Genomic DNA, 19,002 nt, shown 5'->3' with positions numbered 1-19,002 from the left:
GAGATGTTGAAGCCAGCCCTATTGTAGGAAAAACTCTTACATCTATGATCCGATTTACTGTTCGACTAGTTTGGCAAGTCGTCCTTCGGGATGTTGAAGCCAGGTTTGTGGCAAGCCGTCCTTATGGATGTTGAAGCCCAGTCCTCTATGTAAGAAAACGTTTGTACTTGTGGTCTTGCTGTCTTGCTTGCTATTTCTTCGCTCTCTATTACTCTCTAAAGTGACACAAATATTTCCGCAAGTATTTTGGCTCGGTTATAAGAAACTTCTCCGGGCTTGACCAATTCGCTGCATTCGCTAACTCTTCCTCTCTAATTTCTATTGTTATTACTTAATAATATTTGCTATTACTTACTAATATACATCATATATATATATATATATTCGATAGAATCTCATATCACAAAAGATTAAGTCCATCCACATATCATATTCACCACTTACAAATTTAATTGTTGCTTACTATCGGGGGTAAACATGCTTAGCGTCTCAGGTTTATGCCTCGCCCTGTAATAAATAAAATGCCTTATCTCGCGCCCTCACTTTTTAAAAGACTATCCTGTAAGTTTGAATTTTCAAGATTTTTTTTTTAAAATTATATTGAATAGCCACAGCTTAAAAATGACTTGTATCTGTAGATATAAATTGCAATTCATTTACTCACCGAACAATAATTGTTAAAATGACAGTAAAGAAAGAAAGACACGTGAGCTCAACATATATTAAATGCATCATAGAAATCATGGCTTACGACGGAAAGCACTAACATGGTGGGGAACTATATGCCTAACAAAGGCAATTAAAGCCACTAATCTATCAACTTTTAATTGACAAAAGTATAATTATCTAATATCATAGTTTGCATTCCAATAGAATGATAGACTTTCTTATGTATTCTAAAACTAGGCATAATAAAGATTAAACAAGGCACAGTTGGATTTTTAACTTAGAGAAAATTTTGCACATCATTTTCTTGAATTTGCCAAGATATTTACGTTACAAAAATAGAGGTAAAATAGTAGGTACTAGTGATGAAAAAAGTGGAGGGAGGGGTAAAATAGGTTGAGTGTTAGGTGTCATGTCACGTGATGTTCACCTCATCAAACTAGCAGTGTCAGATACCTTAGATAATCTTAACAAAGGAGGAGTATATTTAAGCTACTTAAATATCGACAACAATATTTTTATATACAAGAAGTATAATAAAGGATCCTGTTCGCAGAGTAGAGGAATAAATTTGACCCTTTTAATGCAACAAATCAAACATTTCATAAAAAATAAACTCATTTACGATCCCTGCATAATTAATCTCGACATTATTAATAATTTATTTGTGAACCAAAAGGGCCAAAAGGTTGAACAACTAAGAAGGGGCTCGAGTGAGCCGACCATACCAAATGCAACCATCGTTGGTCCAAAAGACGTCTCTAGCAAACGCATCTTTGTCCTGATTATTTTCCGAAAATCTTCCCGCCAGCCAAGTGATTGTTAAGCTTCTTCAACACTCTTTTAACTTTCAGTTATAAAACAGAAAATTTGAATCCATGGCTAGTCAAAGGAATAATAATAACCCAAACAACGCCTCGAAATCCATGGCTACTCAAAAGAAGAGACAACCATTATCAGACCTCTCCAATTTCAATCTTATACCAACTTCCACTCTCCGTAAACTTTGTTCCTCAGCATCTTCTTCGAAACCTCGAAATGTTATTCGGAAAGCCCCAATTTCTAATAATACCTCAAAACCCAATTACAATTACAATATCAATTCCCCAAACAGGGTAAACTCTGAAACAAGTGTCGCTTCTTCCAGTTTCAACTCTGTTCAAAACCCTAGTATGATTCTATTCCCCTCCTCTATTATCTCTGAATATATGTATGCTTATTTGCATATTGCTTTTTGAGTTTCTTTTACCCTCTTTGACATTTTGTTGCGGTGAATTATGGGAAAATTACGCTCTATGTCTACTCAAAGAAAATATTTACGCCATGTAGCCCATGTTTTGAATTTGTACCCAGTTTAGCCCATGTGTGTGTATAAACGCCTTTTATAAGCAAGGTTGATACGTTATGTATAATGCTTTCCCCTAGGTATAATGTTGTATATATGGCTATGTGGCGTAACAATGTATGTTGGGCTGTATATTTTTTGAAAATTTCCCTTTATTTTACCCTCTTTGACATTAAGTCGCGATGAATTATCATCGTAGGGAATAAATATATTACTTACAAGCAGCTAGTGAACAGTTTCCTTGCTATCTCATCTTATTGACTCATTGTTTTCGTGGGTTCTGGTTTATGTTTTATGAGGATTATGATGGATTGTAATTTTCAAAAATATACTGGCCAACATAAAATATCACGCCACGTAGCCATATTTTCAGATTATATAATATAGGGGGTGGGGGAGCATTATACATAATGTATCAACCTTGCACAAAAGTGTATAAATGGTGGTGTTCCCCTCCTCTATATCTCTATTTATATGCATTTGCATATTCCAGTTTGTTTTCATAGTTTGAGTTTATTTTACCCTCTTTGACGTTAAGGCGCGGTGAATTATGACGTAGGGAATTGCTTCCATTTCGGTTATTGCCCTATTTCATTGATGTTACTTTTCTTTTCTCTTAATGCTCGGTACTGCTTTCCTTATTAGTTGTCATGTTTTTCCAATGCCGTATTTCCTTTTTCATAACTACTTTGATTTGCTGCCCTTGAGCAGTGGGTCTTTCGGAAACAGTCTCTCTACCTCCACGAGGTAGGGGTAAGGTCTGCGTACGTTCTACCCTCCCCAGACCCCACTTGTGAGATTACATTGGGTATGTTGGAATAAATATATTGCTTACAAGCAACTACTGAATGTTCCTCCTTGCTATCTGATCTTCTTGACTCGTTGTTTTCGTGGGTCCTGGTTTATGTTTATGACGATTATAATGGATAGTGTTAAATTATATATTCGGAATGAAGAAATTGATTATGGAAAATAAATTGGTTTTAGGCTCTTGGCTCCTTTCCGTTAGCATTTTCTTAATGGATAACTAGTTCCACCACTTTGGGAAAAACTACAGTGAGGATTCCGAATGCCAAAGGTCATGAACCAGATTATTAACCTTTTCTTGTTTAAAATTTTAGTTGCAATAGTTGTCTTAAATCCAACCAAACTTGTGAAACACAGATTTCATCAATCTTTCTAAAAAATTTAACTGTTAAGAACCTTTTAAAGTCTTTAGTTTAAAGTAATCATGATAACTTATAACTATACGCATTTTCAGAAAGAAAGAAAGTTCTAACTATGCACATGTAAAGATTCATATAGTCCGTCCGAAGTCTAGATAAAGGAGGAGGTTGTGTTAGATTAAACGCATGCCTTAGTGGTCATAGTGTGATATATAAAAGGAAGCTTTATATATATCACGAAACATGATCTGAAGATGCCGACCCCTAGCAAATTGAGTTTTATGTTGGGAAGCAAATTGCAAACACGTTCCTGCCATTTGAACAGAAACAACTTATGTAATAGTTAACATTGATTTGTTTGGTTCCTCGTTTGCTCTATAAGCTTGGCTTCTTATTTGGTAACGTGAAAATTATCTCTTTCCAGTATTGAAATGCTAAATTCAGGGAATTGTGCTACTATGCTGTGGTTTTGCTGATCTTTTAATGTCTCTATTTGTTGGCATTCTTAGGTTAAACCTGTCTAATTTTTCTCTTGTTTGTTACTCAAGCTGGCAGGGGTAGTGAAGCTGTAGTTAACAATCGAAGGCAGGCTGCAAAGAAGTCCAATTTAGAAGCTACTGCTCTGCCCTTCACTCCCAGTCATGAAAATAAAAAAGACAAAAGGAAGGAGATTGATGCGCCTTTCCTTTCACTGCCTCCTACAGTTATGAAGGATAAAGGGAAAGCAATTGCGGAGCCCTTCAGTAGCTTTCCTCCTGCGACTAAGGAAGATAAGGGGAAAGGAGTAGTTATTCTGTCTACCCCCGTTTCGGCAAATAAAGCTGTAGTTAACAATCGCAGGCAGACTGCAAAGAAGTCTAACTTAGAAGCTACTGCTCGGCCCTTCACTTCCAATAATGAAAACAAAAAAGACAAAGAGAAAGAGATTGATGAGCCTTGTCTTTCACTGCCTCCTATGATTATGCAGGATAAAGGGAAAGCAATTGCTGAGCCTTCCAGTAGCTTATCTCCTGAGACCAAGAAAGATAAGGGGAAAGGAGTAGTTATTCTGTCTACCCCAGTTTCAGGAAATAAGAGGACGAAAGGTATTCATGAGCCTTTCATGTCTTCATCTCCTCAGAAGGTAAAAGACAAAGCTCAGGCAATTTCTCATGAGCACTTTCCTTCAGATGAAAAAGCAGCAGAAGACTCATTGTCAAAAAAAGACAAAGCAGCAGAAGAAAAATTTGGTGTTTTGACTCGGAGTTGCTCATCTTTAAAGAAAACAAGGGGAAAAGGGACGGCAGATGCTTCAGTTTTTAGTTGCCCCACTTTGCCAAGGACGAGAACTAAGAGGTGCCTCTCTCTCTTTCGCTGTTTTTCTAATTCATGTCTTCCTCTACATGCATGTAATCTTGAGGAGTGGTTTTTTTTCCTTTTTCTTGTAATATCAGTCTTTTTTCCTTTTCCCCGAGGCTAGTCAAATGAGATATGAACCTTGTTGTGATGGTGTCATTTGCTGATATCTTGTACCAAATATATTTTGCTAGTTGATTTGAACTTTTCATGCTCCTAACATGGAGTATGCATTGGTCAATTAGTCGTACCTCCAGTTTTAACTCTGAAAAATTGTCACTTGCACTTCTCCAAGGCTGTCTATCCTTCTTCTAGCTTGAGTCTGGCTGAAAATTTCTCTGTCTTGGCAGTGAATTCAAGCTAATATTTATTTCTTTATCTACCTGCGTGGCATAATCTTTAATAAGTTGGGCGTTTCAAAGGCTCCGCTGGTGCTTAATATGTAAGATAGTTCTGCAGCATGCACACTGGCAATAACTTCCCCTGGCCCCCTTTTCTTTTCTGCGGCTTATCTAAAATTGGGGTGTTTATGTTTAGCATGGAATAAAAACCTTATAAATGTGAAACGTGACAGCCTAAATAGTCAATGCTGATGCTCTCTTGATTTTTGTTTCTTCTATGTAGGACTGAATTCAGTGGAGCTGGTGATATTAAACCATCAGGATCAATGACGGATCCTAGTGGAAAGCGTAAGAAGGTTTGTCGACAATCATTTTTCTACTGATCTCTAATGAAAAGTATTTTGACTGGCCTTTTTTATACATCATTCTCATTGCTGGTGAGATCTCAAGCACATCCACTGCTAATGGGTATTGACAGTGTTCTTTCTGTTTTTAGGTTCAGTTTCAGAGCTACAGGAGATAATGTGCTAAATTTTGTTTCATTCATATCTTTGCACAATTAGCTTGTGAAAGATATTGTAGGTTAACTGCGAGAGACATTCATGATATGATGTTCAGTTAACATTCTGAAACATTTCTTTCTAAGAGGTCCCATTAGTAAGCACGGGTGACCCCCTGACCTGATTTTCCTTCGCCAACCATGTAAACCTAATATTTGGGGAATATGTAATATAATATGACTCAGCAAGATACCGAAAACTGTGCGGTTGATGTTTAAATCTAGTAGTAATTTTTTTATAATATTGCTGATATCTACTTGTGGTGTGAATGCTGTTCGATCTCTCATATCATAAATCTACCATTTTGGTGGCTAATTAATAAAATGCTTTTGCAGAGGAGGTGCACAAAGAAGAAACCTGCCGTTGAAGAGTCCTTGCCACAAGATTTTGTCAACTACTGGCGAGAGCATTTTAAAGAGATTGATGAGTTTGAATTGCCAGAAGAGGAAGTATCATACAGTGATTTGGACTAGAAAGGAGAGAAATAATGTTTGGCAGGAAGCAAATCTAGTCTGACCAATTAACCCTCTGTATAGTACTGTCCATATACTTCATAACGTGCTGATGTAGCTGACTAACATAGTTATCAATGATATCTCTTTATAGTTCTTGTAACTATTATGTGCATTTGTTGTCTGAAGAAGGGATAAAAGGGTCTTTTCGACAGAACAAGTATCACTTTCACGGCACGCGAACTCACCTTTGGAAAGCCATGAAATTGGTTGCATTTCTTGATCAAAATGGACGTAGTTGTAGGAGGTGCAATAGCTTTACACTCTTTTTTGACATGAGATTCATATACCTTTTTATTGCTCGAGCAAGGGAACATTTGCAAAAAAGGGTAAAAAGAAAAGAGGCATTAATATACATTCAACAGTCGCAAAGACATGCGGATGCGTGTACACACACATAATTGGTTCAAGTTTTTGGTTTCGTTATCTCTGCAATGTGGATGGAAATTTCCATGTTGCATGTGTTAATGTGGATAAATATTGGAGTATGAATCTGGTTTTGGGTATTTTTCTTAAAATACACTAGTTTAGCTTTGCAGTAGAGCATGCATCTCAGTTAGAATCATTATCTTTCATTCTTGATTTCATTCTGAAATTTCTCATATCAGATTTTATTCATTTCTCTCTCTCTCTCTCTCTCTCTCTCTCTCTCTCTCTCTCTCTCTCATATATATATATATATACTAGTTTAGCTTTGCAGTAGACCATGCATCTCAGTTAGAATCATTATCTTTCAGTTTTGATTTCATTCTGAAATTTCTCATATCAGATTTTATTCATTTCTCTCTCTCTCTCTCTCTCATATATATATATATAATATGTAAAGCAATATAGACTTGATAATTTTGTGAAATTGAGAACTGCTATTTTTTTTTTAAGTCGAATTCTTAATGACCTTGTGACTGTTAACACAGTTTCCAACAAATCGTGCATCGTTGATATGGCTTATAGGCTTATGGTGTTGCTACTCAGCATGTCCTACTTTTAGCTAATTGATAGTTTTTTCTAGTAAGCTTTGTTGTTGTTGTTGTTTTTTTTTTTTTTTTTTTTTTTTTGGAAGTATATAAAGTTGGAAGGTTCAGAGTAAATGCTGAAATAGATTTACAGCGGTTAGGATGCTGAAATAGATTTACAGCAGTTAGGTTTAAGTTAATGTAGTAGGTGATGGAGAACAAGAATAAGCCAACAAGGGTTCACATGCCTTAGATTTTTCTCATATAGTCTAACTAATAGTTTATGTGTTGCTTGTATTAGTTTAGTACAGATTTGCATACTTGGAAGAACTTTTTACGTAGAGAGAGATTTTGGAACGACAGATGTATAATATAACGGAAGCATTAGTATGTTGATTAGAAGATGGAACTATTGGATCAGTTCCAGATTCAAGTCTTTTGTGGAGTGCTCGATGACTATGCAAGCATATTACCTTTGTTAAACAAAGGTGTATGTTGAAGGGTGAATGTGAGTCTATAAAGAGATATTTATCAATGCAGTAGTGTGTTACTTGAGTTTTTCACCTCTCTTTTGTATATAGAAAATAGAAGACCTGCTCTGTGCTGTTGATGGTTCTCAAGCATGTCATAGTCAAAGCTTCAAAGGGTTTATATGACCACACAATCATCAATCTTTATTTAGTTTATTTTATAAGAATTGATGCGGTAGGATATTTAGAAGCTTGTGACAATTTCGAACCTTGTGCACTCTTGTCAAGTTTGGTGGCGTATTATTCATTCATATCTGAATCATCTTAAAGGCTAGCATTTATTTCTGGGCTTTCTGTCGAAGTATCATATTGGCTATACCATATTGTCGAAGTATCATATGTTCTTTTCCTTGTTTACCATCCTCAGCTTGTTCTTTGGAAGTATGAGGAGCCATAAACATAGTCGACCATGTGTTTGCAGTATATTGAAGTTTCCACGGGAACAGAATAGATTCCAGTATAGTTGGGGCTTTTAGTGTCTCATCAGCAATTAAAAGACTCATACGGGTTCTCCATGAAGAGGGGCAAATGTGGGTGTCCACATCTATGTGTTTGCTGTGTTGTCCTTGTCAATCGAGTGCTCCTCTGCGGTAATATGGAACCTCAACATCCATTCTATGTAACGGTTCATCTTTTTACCATGATGATTCCTTTTTTTTTTTTTTTTTTTTTTTTGTTGTTGTTGTACTTGTTTACCTGTTGGTGATATATGCTCATTCAAAGTGAAGTCATTATGCTGTCACGTTATCAATAAAAAACAGGAATTTCCTGTTGTTAGGAAAGTGATATGTGCTATGAACCTGATAATTCATAGGCTTGAACACTCGGAAAAATAATATTCGTATTTGCTGACCTAGTGATGGGATCATTAACAATTCAAGTTTGAAGATTAAAGAGTATTTGAGAACTTAATAATAGATAGTTGATGTTTTTGCTGAGTCTTGCATCGAGATATCTATTGTCTTGTACCTTAATTGAAGGGTGTCCGCTAAGGCAACAATGATCCTATTTGTTTAATATTGAAGCTTCTTCTTTTGTTGATAATTGTAGTGTCCGGGCTAGCTTGCGCACCTCGACTAATTTCAGGGGCACCTAGCCTTCCACCAACACAGATAGTGGGTGGCTCTGTCCACCAAGGCCTGGGCAGATGGGAATTTATTTTTGCGTCTGCTGGCAAACTTGAGACCTTGGGTGCTTGAAGTTTTTTCCATGATGTTGAGTTCCTACTCATGCTTCTCTAGATGTCATCTTTCCAAGGTTTAGCAAGATCAGAGCTTTTTTCAACATTAATAGCTTTTGCGATCCACATGATGTAGAACTTTGAATACTTTAAAGTTGAAATCCAAAAACAGACCTTTAGGACTGCATTACAGAGCATTCTTGCCGTGGGACTAATCTTCGAGATGGTTAATGTTATAACGTTATGATGATCCCAGCTTGATAGACCAAGTAGAACTTTGTTTTTTTCTCCAGAGATATCTTCTTGGAAAGGCTCGATCACATCTGCCACCAAGTGGAAGTTGAGGCTTATGAAGGGAATTGGTTCATCTTATGAATCCTAGTAGCTTCCTAGTGACTAGAGTCTCAATTCCCTTAAAATAGCACTAGAATCAGATAAATATACATTCACGTCACTTCATTCAAGTTTTCCACAGGCTCTACTCCAGGTTACTTAAGCATCTTTGTCAGTTTAAAGTTTCAATTCGTGTTTGAGAGCGCAGAATCTCAGGCACAATACCATGTTGAAAATGTTTCACTTGCAAAAAACTTAGTCTCATCTTTACATGTCCTTTGTGGCACTTCTCTTTTTTCCTGTTTCAATTTGCACAAACTTTAACTGTCTTGTTGGTCATAATTATCTGTTACGTCCCGTATTTTTATACATTGGGACAACCCGGATTAACTATGATAATTTAAGGCCAAGACCATTCCGGGATTTGAAGTCGGGACTTTTGGCCTTTGATTTTATTTTGAGAGATAAGTTGTGCATGAAAATTGTTGACATTAAACACTTAGGAAAATTTAGGACCAAAAGTGATATAATTGGAATTGAAAAAAAATCTTGTGCAAAAAGGCCTTGTATATAAAGAAAGAAGTCCCGATATAATTTAGGCCTTAACAAGTATGACGACGGTGGTTGAGAATAATATTTGTTTAGATATAAAGAGGCTATGGACTAGGATTATACCACATGAGTATGTGAAGTGTGTTAAAAATGATTATTATTTAAGTGAACTGAGATCAAAAAATTAATTATGTGTGTGATTGACCAAATGTTAGAATTGTAGTGGAAGTAAAACAATTAATTGGGTTTATTGAATAATCATTAATGTGGACATACTCCACATGTTCGGTTCACAAATGGACAACAATATGTCCACACTCAAGGACACGTAAGGTTGTAGACAAGATGAATATTAAGGGGATTCCATATGTTTGGCACGTGTAAAGGCAATTAGCCATTTTACTTGTCTCACTGTATAATGCTATCTAAAGGCATATTTTTGCAACAAACAGTCATTTCCTCTTAGCTACATCAACGAGCAGTTCATGATAGTAGCAACATAATTATTATTTTTAGGAAGCAAATTCTACTATTTCTCAGGAACAATATCCGAGTTTCGTTCACCGCTTTGATATCGTTGTTTTTATTTTATCGCGTTATTAAATTTGGGCTTTCTTCGAAGGAAAGTAAAGCGGAAGAAGATCATTTCTTGGCATATAAGGTAAGATTTATTCTCCCCTAAGTATATTTAAATTCATCCCGGTATAGCTAAATTGTTAGATGGGAACTACGAAATTAATTGCGGGAAATCGGATAAATGGTTTTTATGTAATTATGAAAATGGAATTGTTAAGATGCAAATTGTGGTTGTAGTGATGAAATTGGAAGATGAAAAGTGTGTTGTGAATTTTGTGTCGAAGGTTGGTGGTTTCAGGTGAATTATAGTTTTGGTGGGATTTTTTTTGTGTATTTTGTAGAATGGTACAAAATGCTTTTGAATTGCACTTGAATGGTCTTGAATTGGTAGTGAATATGCAAGTGCCGATATCGACTTGAAAATTTGTAATTGAAATGAGTGTTGATGAATTATGTTGAAAGGAAGGTTACTAATGTTAGAATGTGTTTTGAATTGATTATTGATGTTATTGGTATGGTTGTTGATATTGTTGGTATGGTTGTTGATGTTTTGGCCGAGTTAAATTCTCGGATTTATTGTTGATGATATAGCCGAGTGGAATTCTCGGGGATGGTAGCATTTACAGGGGAAATGCTGTCGAATTTTCTGTAGAATTTAATGGTTAGTTGGGAAGAATGGCTTAAGTGCCCTTAGCTGATGTTTGGTATTCGTTGGCATATTTGTAGACCTTGGGGAGCCTGAGGCGTAGATTGGATATTTACTTAAGATTGGCCATCTTGGAGTGCGTACGAGGTATGTAAGGCAACCTTCTTTCTTTTGGCATGCCTTAGTTTGTATAGGCTAAATTATAAGCCTTAAGGAAATTCTAAATTCGAAATCCGAGCATGTTATGATCCGTATATGTTCCTTGGCACTCTTATGTATGATTTGATGAAATATGAACCTTTATGTATTTGAAATAATCGCTTTCCGAACTTTGCGCAAAAAGGTTTCACTTTAAAGAACTTCGAAATTTCCGAATGTCATATCTTTCACATAAGTGCTCGGATTGCTCCAATATATTTTAATAAAAGTTTGCATTACGTATAACGAGTATGTTTTCCATAAGCGGGCCCGACTTGGGTAAATTTCCGTCCGTGGGTCCCGCGGCTTCCCTTTATGAAATTCGGGAGCGTTTGAAAGAATTTGTTAAGATTATTATTTCGATTTTCAAATATGATCATTTTGCTTATGTTTGAATTTATGATATTGATTTTATGCATATGACTACTCACGACTCTATTCGTGCGTTCTGTTATATCTTTTGCCGGTTCCCGGGCCGGTTCTGTTGTCGTGCGCACTTTGATATACTCCGGTGTTATGCTGTGTTTATGGTTCACCGAGCTACTCGCAAAAGAGGGTCGGGTTCCACATATATTTGGTGTTATGCTGTGTATGGCGTTATGCTGTGTTGTGATGTGTGACGGGGATTCGGAGATTTGAAACTTTCTGGTGTTATGCTGTGTTGTGGCGCCATCGACAGGCGGGCGACCACATTTTCCTGTGCCCTATGCATAATTTATACTTTGGAAATAAACATTTTGATATTTTTTTTATATGTATTACTTTCTATATATCTAATTCGATTATTGTTCAGATTTATTTCTGTACCTTCTGCTTTGCATACTCAGTACATATTTCGTACTGACCCCCTTCTCCGGGGGCTGCGTTTCATGCCCGCAGGTACAGACGCACAGCCTGGTGATCCACCTGTTTAGGACACCCTTTCTGCTATTCGGAGTGCTCCTCTCTTTTCGAAGCTTATACTTTTGGTATATATATTTATTAGTGCATTTGTATATATTCGTTCATAGGTACGGCGGGACCCTGTCCCGTCATATGATTCTGTCGCTCTGTTTAGAGGTCTGTGGACATGTTTGCGGGTTAGGGTCTTTCTGTATGGATGTATGTACATGTCGTTTGGGCGATCCCATACGCCGAGGCGGCCGGTCCGCATATGTTGTTTGGGCGATCCTATACGCCGAGGCGGCCGGTCCGCATATGTTTATATATTGCTTGGTTAGCCCTGTGTGGCTTTTGTTGGTATTTTCTGCGTGCAGGGTATATTGGATAGTCCGTAAAACAAAGGAAACTCTGCCGAAATTTTTCTGGAAATTACCTAAATTTGAAATAAAGCCTTGTCGGCTTCCGCCATATACTAGAATGAGTTAATAGAATTTGAGATAATATTTGATAGATGGGTTCGGGTGCCCAGATCGGGCACTAGTCACGGCCTACGGGGTTGGGTCGTGACATTATCCCGATGAATCCAATATATCTTATCAAAAATAAATTATCCTGATGAATCCCAGCTACTCACTGCTGTCCTCGATCCACATGTAGTAAACAAACATGAAGGGTTCTTCATCACCAGTCCAACCACCTCCCCATTTGGCTTGCTGATGATTTGATGTAAGGGCATGAGATATTTTAAAGGTAAAATAATATGCAAAAGACCAACGTGTATTTTGTGCTTTTGATAGTTCTCAAGGATGCCATATTCCAAGCTTTGAAGGGATTACACCCCAGGAAATTACCAATCTTTATTTAGTTGTTTATTTTTATATGCATTGAAGTAGTAGGAACTTGTAACTATAAGACTGTACCTTGTCCGTTCATATCTCCAGCCCTTTGGTTCTGGGCCTTTTGTTCAGAGTAATGTATTGTCTCATACCACTTGAGGTAATTAACTAGCTAGTGTTTCGTTTGACAGGTTACCAACCTTAGCTTGTTTGTTCTAACGATAAACATCATTAATCACGTGTTAATTTGAAGTTTCCGCAGGAAATAAGCTTTTTAATATTTCGTCGGCAATTTAAAGCCTCGCAAGTATTGTCCATGAAACAGGGGTAAGTGGGGGTGTCCACATCTGTGTCTTTGCTGTGTTGTTCTTGTCAATAGAGTGCTCCTCTGAGGTAGCATGTTACCTAAACATCCATTTTGCTTTTCTTTGATGATTCTTTCTTTGAACTACTTGTTCACCTATTAGTGGTATATATAGTTATATTTGCAAAAGTGAAATCTTAATGGTGCCACCATATGTATCTGATTAATTGGTAATATTATGTCTTCAAATTTGAAAAACAAAGAGTATCTGATTAATTGGTAATAGACTGTAAATGTTTTTGCTGTCTTAGATTGAAATATCTCTCTGTGTAACTTAAATTTGAAGTAAAATATGAAATATTTCGTTGCCGTGACGTTGAACTCCTACTCATGAAGAGAAACTGGTTTATTTTGTAAGAATCCAAGTAGCTTCCTAGGGGCTAGAATCTGATTTTGCCCCTGAAATTGTACCACTAATTCAAATATATCTATTCAATACTAGTGCCAATATCAGATAAATATCCATTCAGCTTGTTTCTCCATGTGCTCAATTCCAATTCAACTGAAGCATCTTTGTCAGTTTCAAGTTGCAGTTTTCCTTTGTGACCACAAAATCTTTGGCACGGATTCTATGTTTATTTCTCCGAGTCTCAATCTCATCTTTATGAGTCCACTGTGGCACTTCTCTAATTTTGCCTTGGTGGTTGCAATGATAATTACCAGCTATTTAATCCTTGTAGCTATAAAACAGAAACTTGAGGGGTTCTGGATCCCAAGTCCAACCACCTATAGCTACGGATTCAGTAAAAATAACGGCAAAGCTTTAGATTTGCCCTTGTACTCTCATAAATAAGTTATAGCCCTTCGTTACCCTTCGATCGTTAAATCCCCTTGTCTTCACCTTTATTTTCCTACGTGGAATATTCTTCTCCCAATTTAAATTAAAAATAAACCCAAATATACAACCCCCGTTCCCGGTCCGTTAGTCTTCTCCACTTATTTAATTGAACAGCCTTCTTCACCATGGCAAAAAAACTTTTTTCAACAGTAAAAATCACTGCTGCAAAAAGTTGCTATACCTGATGCCAAGAAAAGATGATCCGTTTTATCTCAATTCCATCATATATGTCGAAGTTCACAATATACAGCACCACATTAATAACAGCGCTAATTAAAAGATGTTATCAACAACAGTGTATGAGACGATCTTACTAATTTTCTCATGACTGACCCTAGTTATGAATCATTGAACAAATGTCAAAAAGTTAGTTTTCTTTTCCTATTTGCATATCGTAGTGTATTGAATCGAAAACACTAGTTTAGGAGCTTTATAGGTTTCTCTTTAGCGGAAGTGGATCTACAGCAACCATGACATGTGTCACCTGTCGGCAGGAATTATCACAAGATGAATGAATTCCTTGGTTTCCACAACTTATATATCCTCTTGGAGATGCAAAATTTATCTTTGTAAATCCTAGCCATCATAGATTATGGTGGAAAATTCATATATTTTGCTATACCCTTAGGGGTCGTTTGGTAGAAGGTATAAGTTGGGATATACCTTCTTATACCACTTATTCTGAGACTATTTTATACCATCTTCTAAATGGTATAAAATAGTCCCAAGATATGAGATAAATTAGTCCCGGAATTATAGCCCCGGGATAATTTTGGTCATGCACCAAACGACCGCTTAATGAAGTATTTATAGGTAGAGTTTAAGAGGTGGACAAGCTAATAGACTAGCGAACTAACTAGCACTTTTTATGGTAAATCCAGGCAGTATCTCTCTGCTATAGAAAAGATAGTACTATGTGAATTTCATGTCAAATTTAGTAACATTCCCGTGTCCGGATATATCTATTCGGGATTTTACTTTCTACATAACTAACACAGGAATAGTTCAATAATTTTTATAAGACAAAAAAAAGTTTTGAGATTTTACTGATACAAAAGTTTAAATTCAGTGACTTTAATTAGAGCAAAATACAGTTATGACTTTACTGATACAACAAGTAAAGTACAATTATAATGACCGTGCGCGAAATTAATCCAACAAGCAATCACTGCGCTATCAAAATATCATGTTCACATAAAATAAAATTGCTAAATACACTCTAAAACGCACCTATAGTTGCATGATGTGCTAAAGCCCTGCAACTATAGCCTATAGATTGGATCTAGAATGGTTGTAGGCGTTGGATATACTACTTTTATGACGTGACCGTATATATTTCATGATTTTATTCTATGTAATTGCTTAGGGCGTGATTGGTAATTTGTTATTTAGGAAAAAAGTTTCCGGAAAATAGTTTTCAATTTTTTCATGTTTGATTGGTCAAAAATTTGGAAAACATTTTTTTTAGGAAAATAAGTTTTTTAAAAAATGAGAAAAATGACTCCCCTAATGGAAGTAGGGAAAACAAGTTCCGTGAGTAGCATTGGATGCTAATTGTCTCTTCCCCACTCTCCAACCATTTTTTTTTTTTTGTGCGGATCACCCTTCAAAGGCACTGATCTTTAATTTTTGCCCCTCAAATGTGGTGATCTTTAATTTTTGTCTTCGCCTAATACCCCTAGGTTCTGAGTTCAAACCCCAGTTCAGTAAAAACAAATGAAGGAATTTCACAAGGCAGAGGTTTGGATTCGCAAGGAAGAGTTGCGCATGCAAAACTCTGCCTTGTGATTTTTTTTAAAAAAAATTGACTGAGCGGGGGTTCGAACCCAAAACTAAGGAATGTTTAGCAAAGGGAAAAAATTAAAGACCACCAATTTGAGGGGCAAAAATTAAAGACCAGTAACTTTGAAGGCCAATCGGGCAAATGACCCCACTCCAACATACAGTCATACACCCGACCTCCACCCCCATCCTCTATAGCCTCCACCCAACCCAGGGCCGGCCCAATGGCAAAGCCACTAAGGCGACAGCTTTGGACCCCCAAACTTTTGGGGCCCCATTTTTTATTAAATTTTATGGTTAATTTGTTTCAAAAAATATGTGACTTATAATACTATTATGTAATTTCTAAATATGTAAATTATTATTCAAAAAACTTAAAAATTGTATTTTCGAATTGGCAATAAATATAAAGAATTTTGACTCTCGAAATCCGAATCGTGTCACATAAATTGAGACAGAGAGAGTACACAATTTTTATATTAAAAAAAAAAAGAGATAAGAATTTTTTTTTAGTCACGTGATTGATTAGCTATATTGTCAGTTGATTTTTTATTTTTATTTTTTAGAAAATTGATTTGGAAAAATTGTTAACAACTTTGCATTGTTCTTGACGATTATAAAACAGTAATTAATGACTTCGCATCTAAAAAAGCTAGAAAAGTAGACTTTAAATAAAAATATATATGACGATCTTTCTTTTTAAAAAAAAATAATAATTAGGGCCTCTTTTTGAAGTTTGACTTCAGGCCCCAATCTTGTTGAGACGGTCCTAACCCAACCAACCCCCACACCCTTACGCCCTCATCCCCATAGTGTCTGAATAGATGATATATAAATGCTTTCGCGATAATATTTTCTACGTACTTACCAAGCATTAGAAATAAATAAGAAAACCAATAATTTTCTTGAAACATATATTTTGTGAAAATTTTCAAAGAATATATTTTATGTGGATAACATTTTCCATCGTACCAAACACACTCATAATTGTTATTCAGTTTCACTATATTGTTGATATACTTTTAATCCTAAAACCAACTCGACCAACGATATTGGTCCAACTGTACATTCTTTACTAACAGAGAAGTCAAGTTGCATGTATGTCCGGTAAAAACTTGGATTCCGGTGTTTCCATCAAGCGAATAACTGTATGATACTCCCTCCGTCTTAAAAAAATTATCTTTTTTTTATTAATTTTTCTCAAAAAAAATTAACATATTTTTATATTTAGAAACAATTTAACTTTATGAGATGATCTACAGCCACACAAATATTTAAAGCTTGTTTTGAACTACACATTTCAAAAGTCATTTTTTATTTCCTAAAGTTCGTACCAGTCAAACTAAGACAGTCTTTTTGCGACAGAGGGAATATGTGTTTGTACATCAACTTTTACTAATAATTAATCATGATTAATTAACATGCATTTCACCTCATTAAATCACTTATTTAAAAATAAATTTATATGATTTTGATGTTGCGTACAGATAAGTATTTACCCGAAACTTCCTTGGGGGAATATCAACGGAGAGCGACGAAACTGCACAAGAGATGGAATCAGAGAGCACAATATTCCATATAGAAAGGTTTTGTTAAATGTCAAAAGTGACTTCATGTCTTAACTCAAAGCTGTGGCTCTCAGTCAAGCTGGGCACTCAAGAAAAGGTCCCATCTATCATTTTCTTGAAGTGCACCAAACAATGCTACTTAGTTATTGGACAATTAATCAGGGTTCTATGATTGACGGTGTCAATTTGGAAGAAATTGCACGGTTTTCCTTCAAATGGGCTGCTCTTTGATCTTCAAAATTGAACTTGTGCCAAAAACGTTATTTATTTTGAGGGGCAAAAATTAAAGACGAGCACAAAATAGGGGTAAAGTGCAAATGACATGTAAATTTTTATACAATCAACTCACTAACAAGACAATTATAGGTAAATTTTTATGATGATTATTAATTTAATGACCTGATAAAAATACTGAGTTGTCTGCTATAATATGCTAAATTTTATAGATTGTGTGTTGGTTTTTTAAAAGAGGATGCAACAAAAAAATGGCTGAAATTGTCTCTCAATAATTTTACTAAGCATGGAGAGCTTGACAAGAGGGGGGTTGCTCAGAGGTTAAACAGCCTTCACCATCAACCCAAAGGTTGTGGGTTCGAGTCATCAAGGAAGCAAAAAAGGGAAGCTTCTTGGTTGTTGTGTGTGGGGTGGGGAGGGGGGGGGGGTGAGGGGGAGGGGTATTGTTATATCCCGCATTTTCGTGCAATCGAATAATTCAAGACAATCGCGGGAAGACGACAAGCAAGGCCACATTTTATTTTGTTTGGCACATGAGTTGCCTATGAAAAGTCTAGAAGTGGAAATATGGAGAAAGACGAAGGGGCAAATTTAGAAGTCGGAAAAATGTTTCATAAATTATTAGAACTAGCCAAGAATACAAAATGGGCTTGAAATAATTTTTTTAAATAAAAGAGAGGCCCAACCGGCCATGCTTATGGGCTAGGCCCAAAGTGAATTGTATTGTGTGAATTAAATAGATGACTAAGTCATCTTTATCACATAGTTGTCTAGAAACTTCAAGAAAACCAAAGAAAGAAAAGAAGGAGAAAACCTTGGAGGCCTTTCGGCCAAGAGTAGAAATTCCAAGGAAATTTGATAAAAATTCTCTTAAAAATCATTTCCTACCAAGCAAAGGGTGCTTAACAAGGTAGAGTTGTTGTTGGAGCAAGAAAGATTCAAAATCATACAAGTTGCCAAGAGATAGGCAAGTGAGGAGTTGAAGAAGAAAGGTGAATTTCAATCTTGTTTTATGTGTTATACATGGTTTATATGTGTTGTAGTATGCTAAAATGAATGAAATTCATGAAGGAGAGGAATATAGTATATGGCCGTGCATATATATATATGTGTGTGTGTGTGTGTGTGTGTGTGTGTGTGTGTGTGTGTGTGTGTGTGTGTGTGTAGGAGTCATGCTTCAATTATTTTAATTAATGTTTGGTTGTTATTGTTGTGAATGATATGTGGAAAATGGAAGTTGAATGAGTTTGGAGAGATTGTAGTGGTGTATGCATGTTGGAGCCGTGTATATGGCATATGTAGTCGTGTATATGTGTTGAATTGTTGAAGAATAATGAGCAAGTTATATTTAGTGTTTTAGTTGTTGTGTTGTAGATTGCATATTGCAAGTAAAGACTTGATAAGTTTGGTAAAGTATTGGTAATTGGAAGATTATGTATATTGAAGAATAATGTTCTTGCATGGATAGTATGTAATGATATTGGTATGATGTCGTTGGAATATATACTATAAGGTTGCTATCGTGTTCATTGAAGTCGGAAGGTTTTGAAGAAAGTAATAAATTGAAATCATGCATCTTGGATGAAATATGTGAATTGCTAGTGC

General features: G+C 36.0%; 1 protein-coding gene and 1 long non-coding RNA gene across 3 annotated transcripts; both read left to right on the top strand.

Annotated features, from left to right (window-relative positions):
• The first annotated feature begins 1,306 nt into the window (after positions 1 to 1,306).
• LOC132611398 (uncharacterized) lies at positions 1,307 to 6,031 on the top strand. 2 transcript variants are annotated; one of them, XM_060325836.1, is made up of 4 exons: positions 1,307 to 1,836; positions 3,726 to 4,512; positions 5,137 to 5,209; positions 5,350 to 5,722. In XM_060325836.1, the coding sequence occupies exons 1-4, from the start codon at positions 1,545 to 1,547 to the stop codon at positions 5,374 to 5,376; spliced, it is 1,179 nt and encodes a 392-aa protein (XP_060181819.1). In that variant the 5' UTR covers positions 1,307 to 1,544; the 3' UTR covers positions 5,377 to 5,722. The 2 variants fall into 2 exon arrangements, with proteins under 2 accessions (XP_060181819.1, XP_060181818.1); XM_060325835.1 differs by lacking the exon at positions 5,350 to 5,722 and adding an exon at positions 5,749 to 6,031 and having other exon boundaries at positions 1,332 to 1,836.
• Positions 6,032 to 9,305: 3,274 nt separating this feature from the next.
• LOC132611397 (uncharacterized) lies at positions 9,306 to 14,227 on the top strand. The gene is made up of 3 exons (XR_009571618.1): positions 9,306 to 10,134; positions 10,776 to 10,842; positions 11,773 to 14,227. It is a non-coding gene; the product is annotated as an uncharacterized LOC132611397 (long non-coding RNA).
• The last annotated feature ends 4,775 nt before the right edge of the window (positions 14,228 to 19,002 follow it).

This window comes from Lycium barbarum, chromosome 9 (genome assembly GCF_019175385.1).
Source record: "Lycium barbarum isolate Lr01 chromosome 9, ASM1917538v2, whole genome shotgun sequence".
Lineage (NCBI taxonomy): Eukaryota > Viridiplantae > Streptophyta > Magnoliopsida > Solanales > Solanaceae > Lycium > Lycium barbarum.
Note: the sequence above shows the minus strand (reverse complement) of the source record. Positions and strands in the feature narration are given on the sequence as shown.

Coding starts and splice junctions, on each gene's coding strand:
- LOC132611398 (XM_060325835.1), top strand. CDS start 1,545: ATGGCTAGTCAAAGGAATAATAATAACCCAAACAACGCCTCGAAATCC. Junction 4,513..5,136: donor CCAAGGACGAGAACTAAGAG/GTGCCTCTCTCT, acceptor TCTTCTATGTAG/GACTGAATTCAGTGGAGCTG. Junction 5,210..5,748: donor CTAGTGGAAAGCGTAAGAAG/GTTTGTCGACAA, acceptor ATGCTTTTGCAG/AGGAGGTGCACAAAGAAGAA.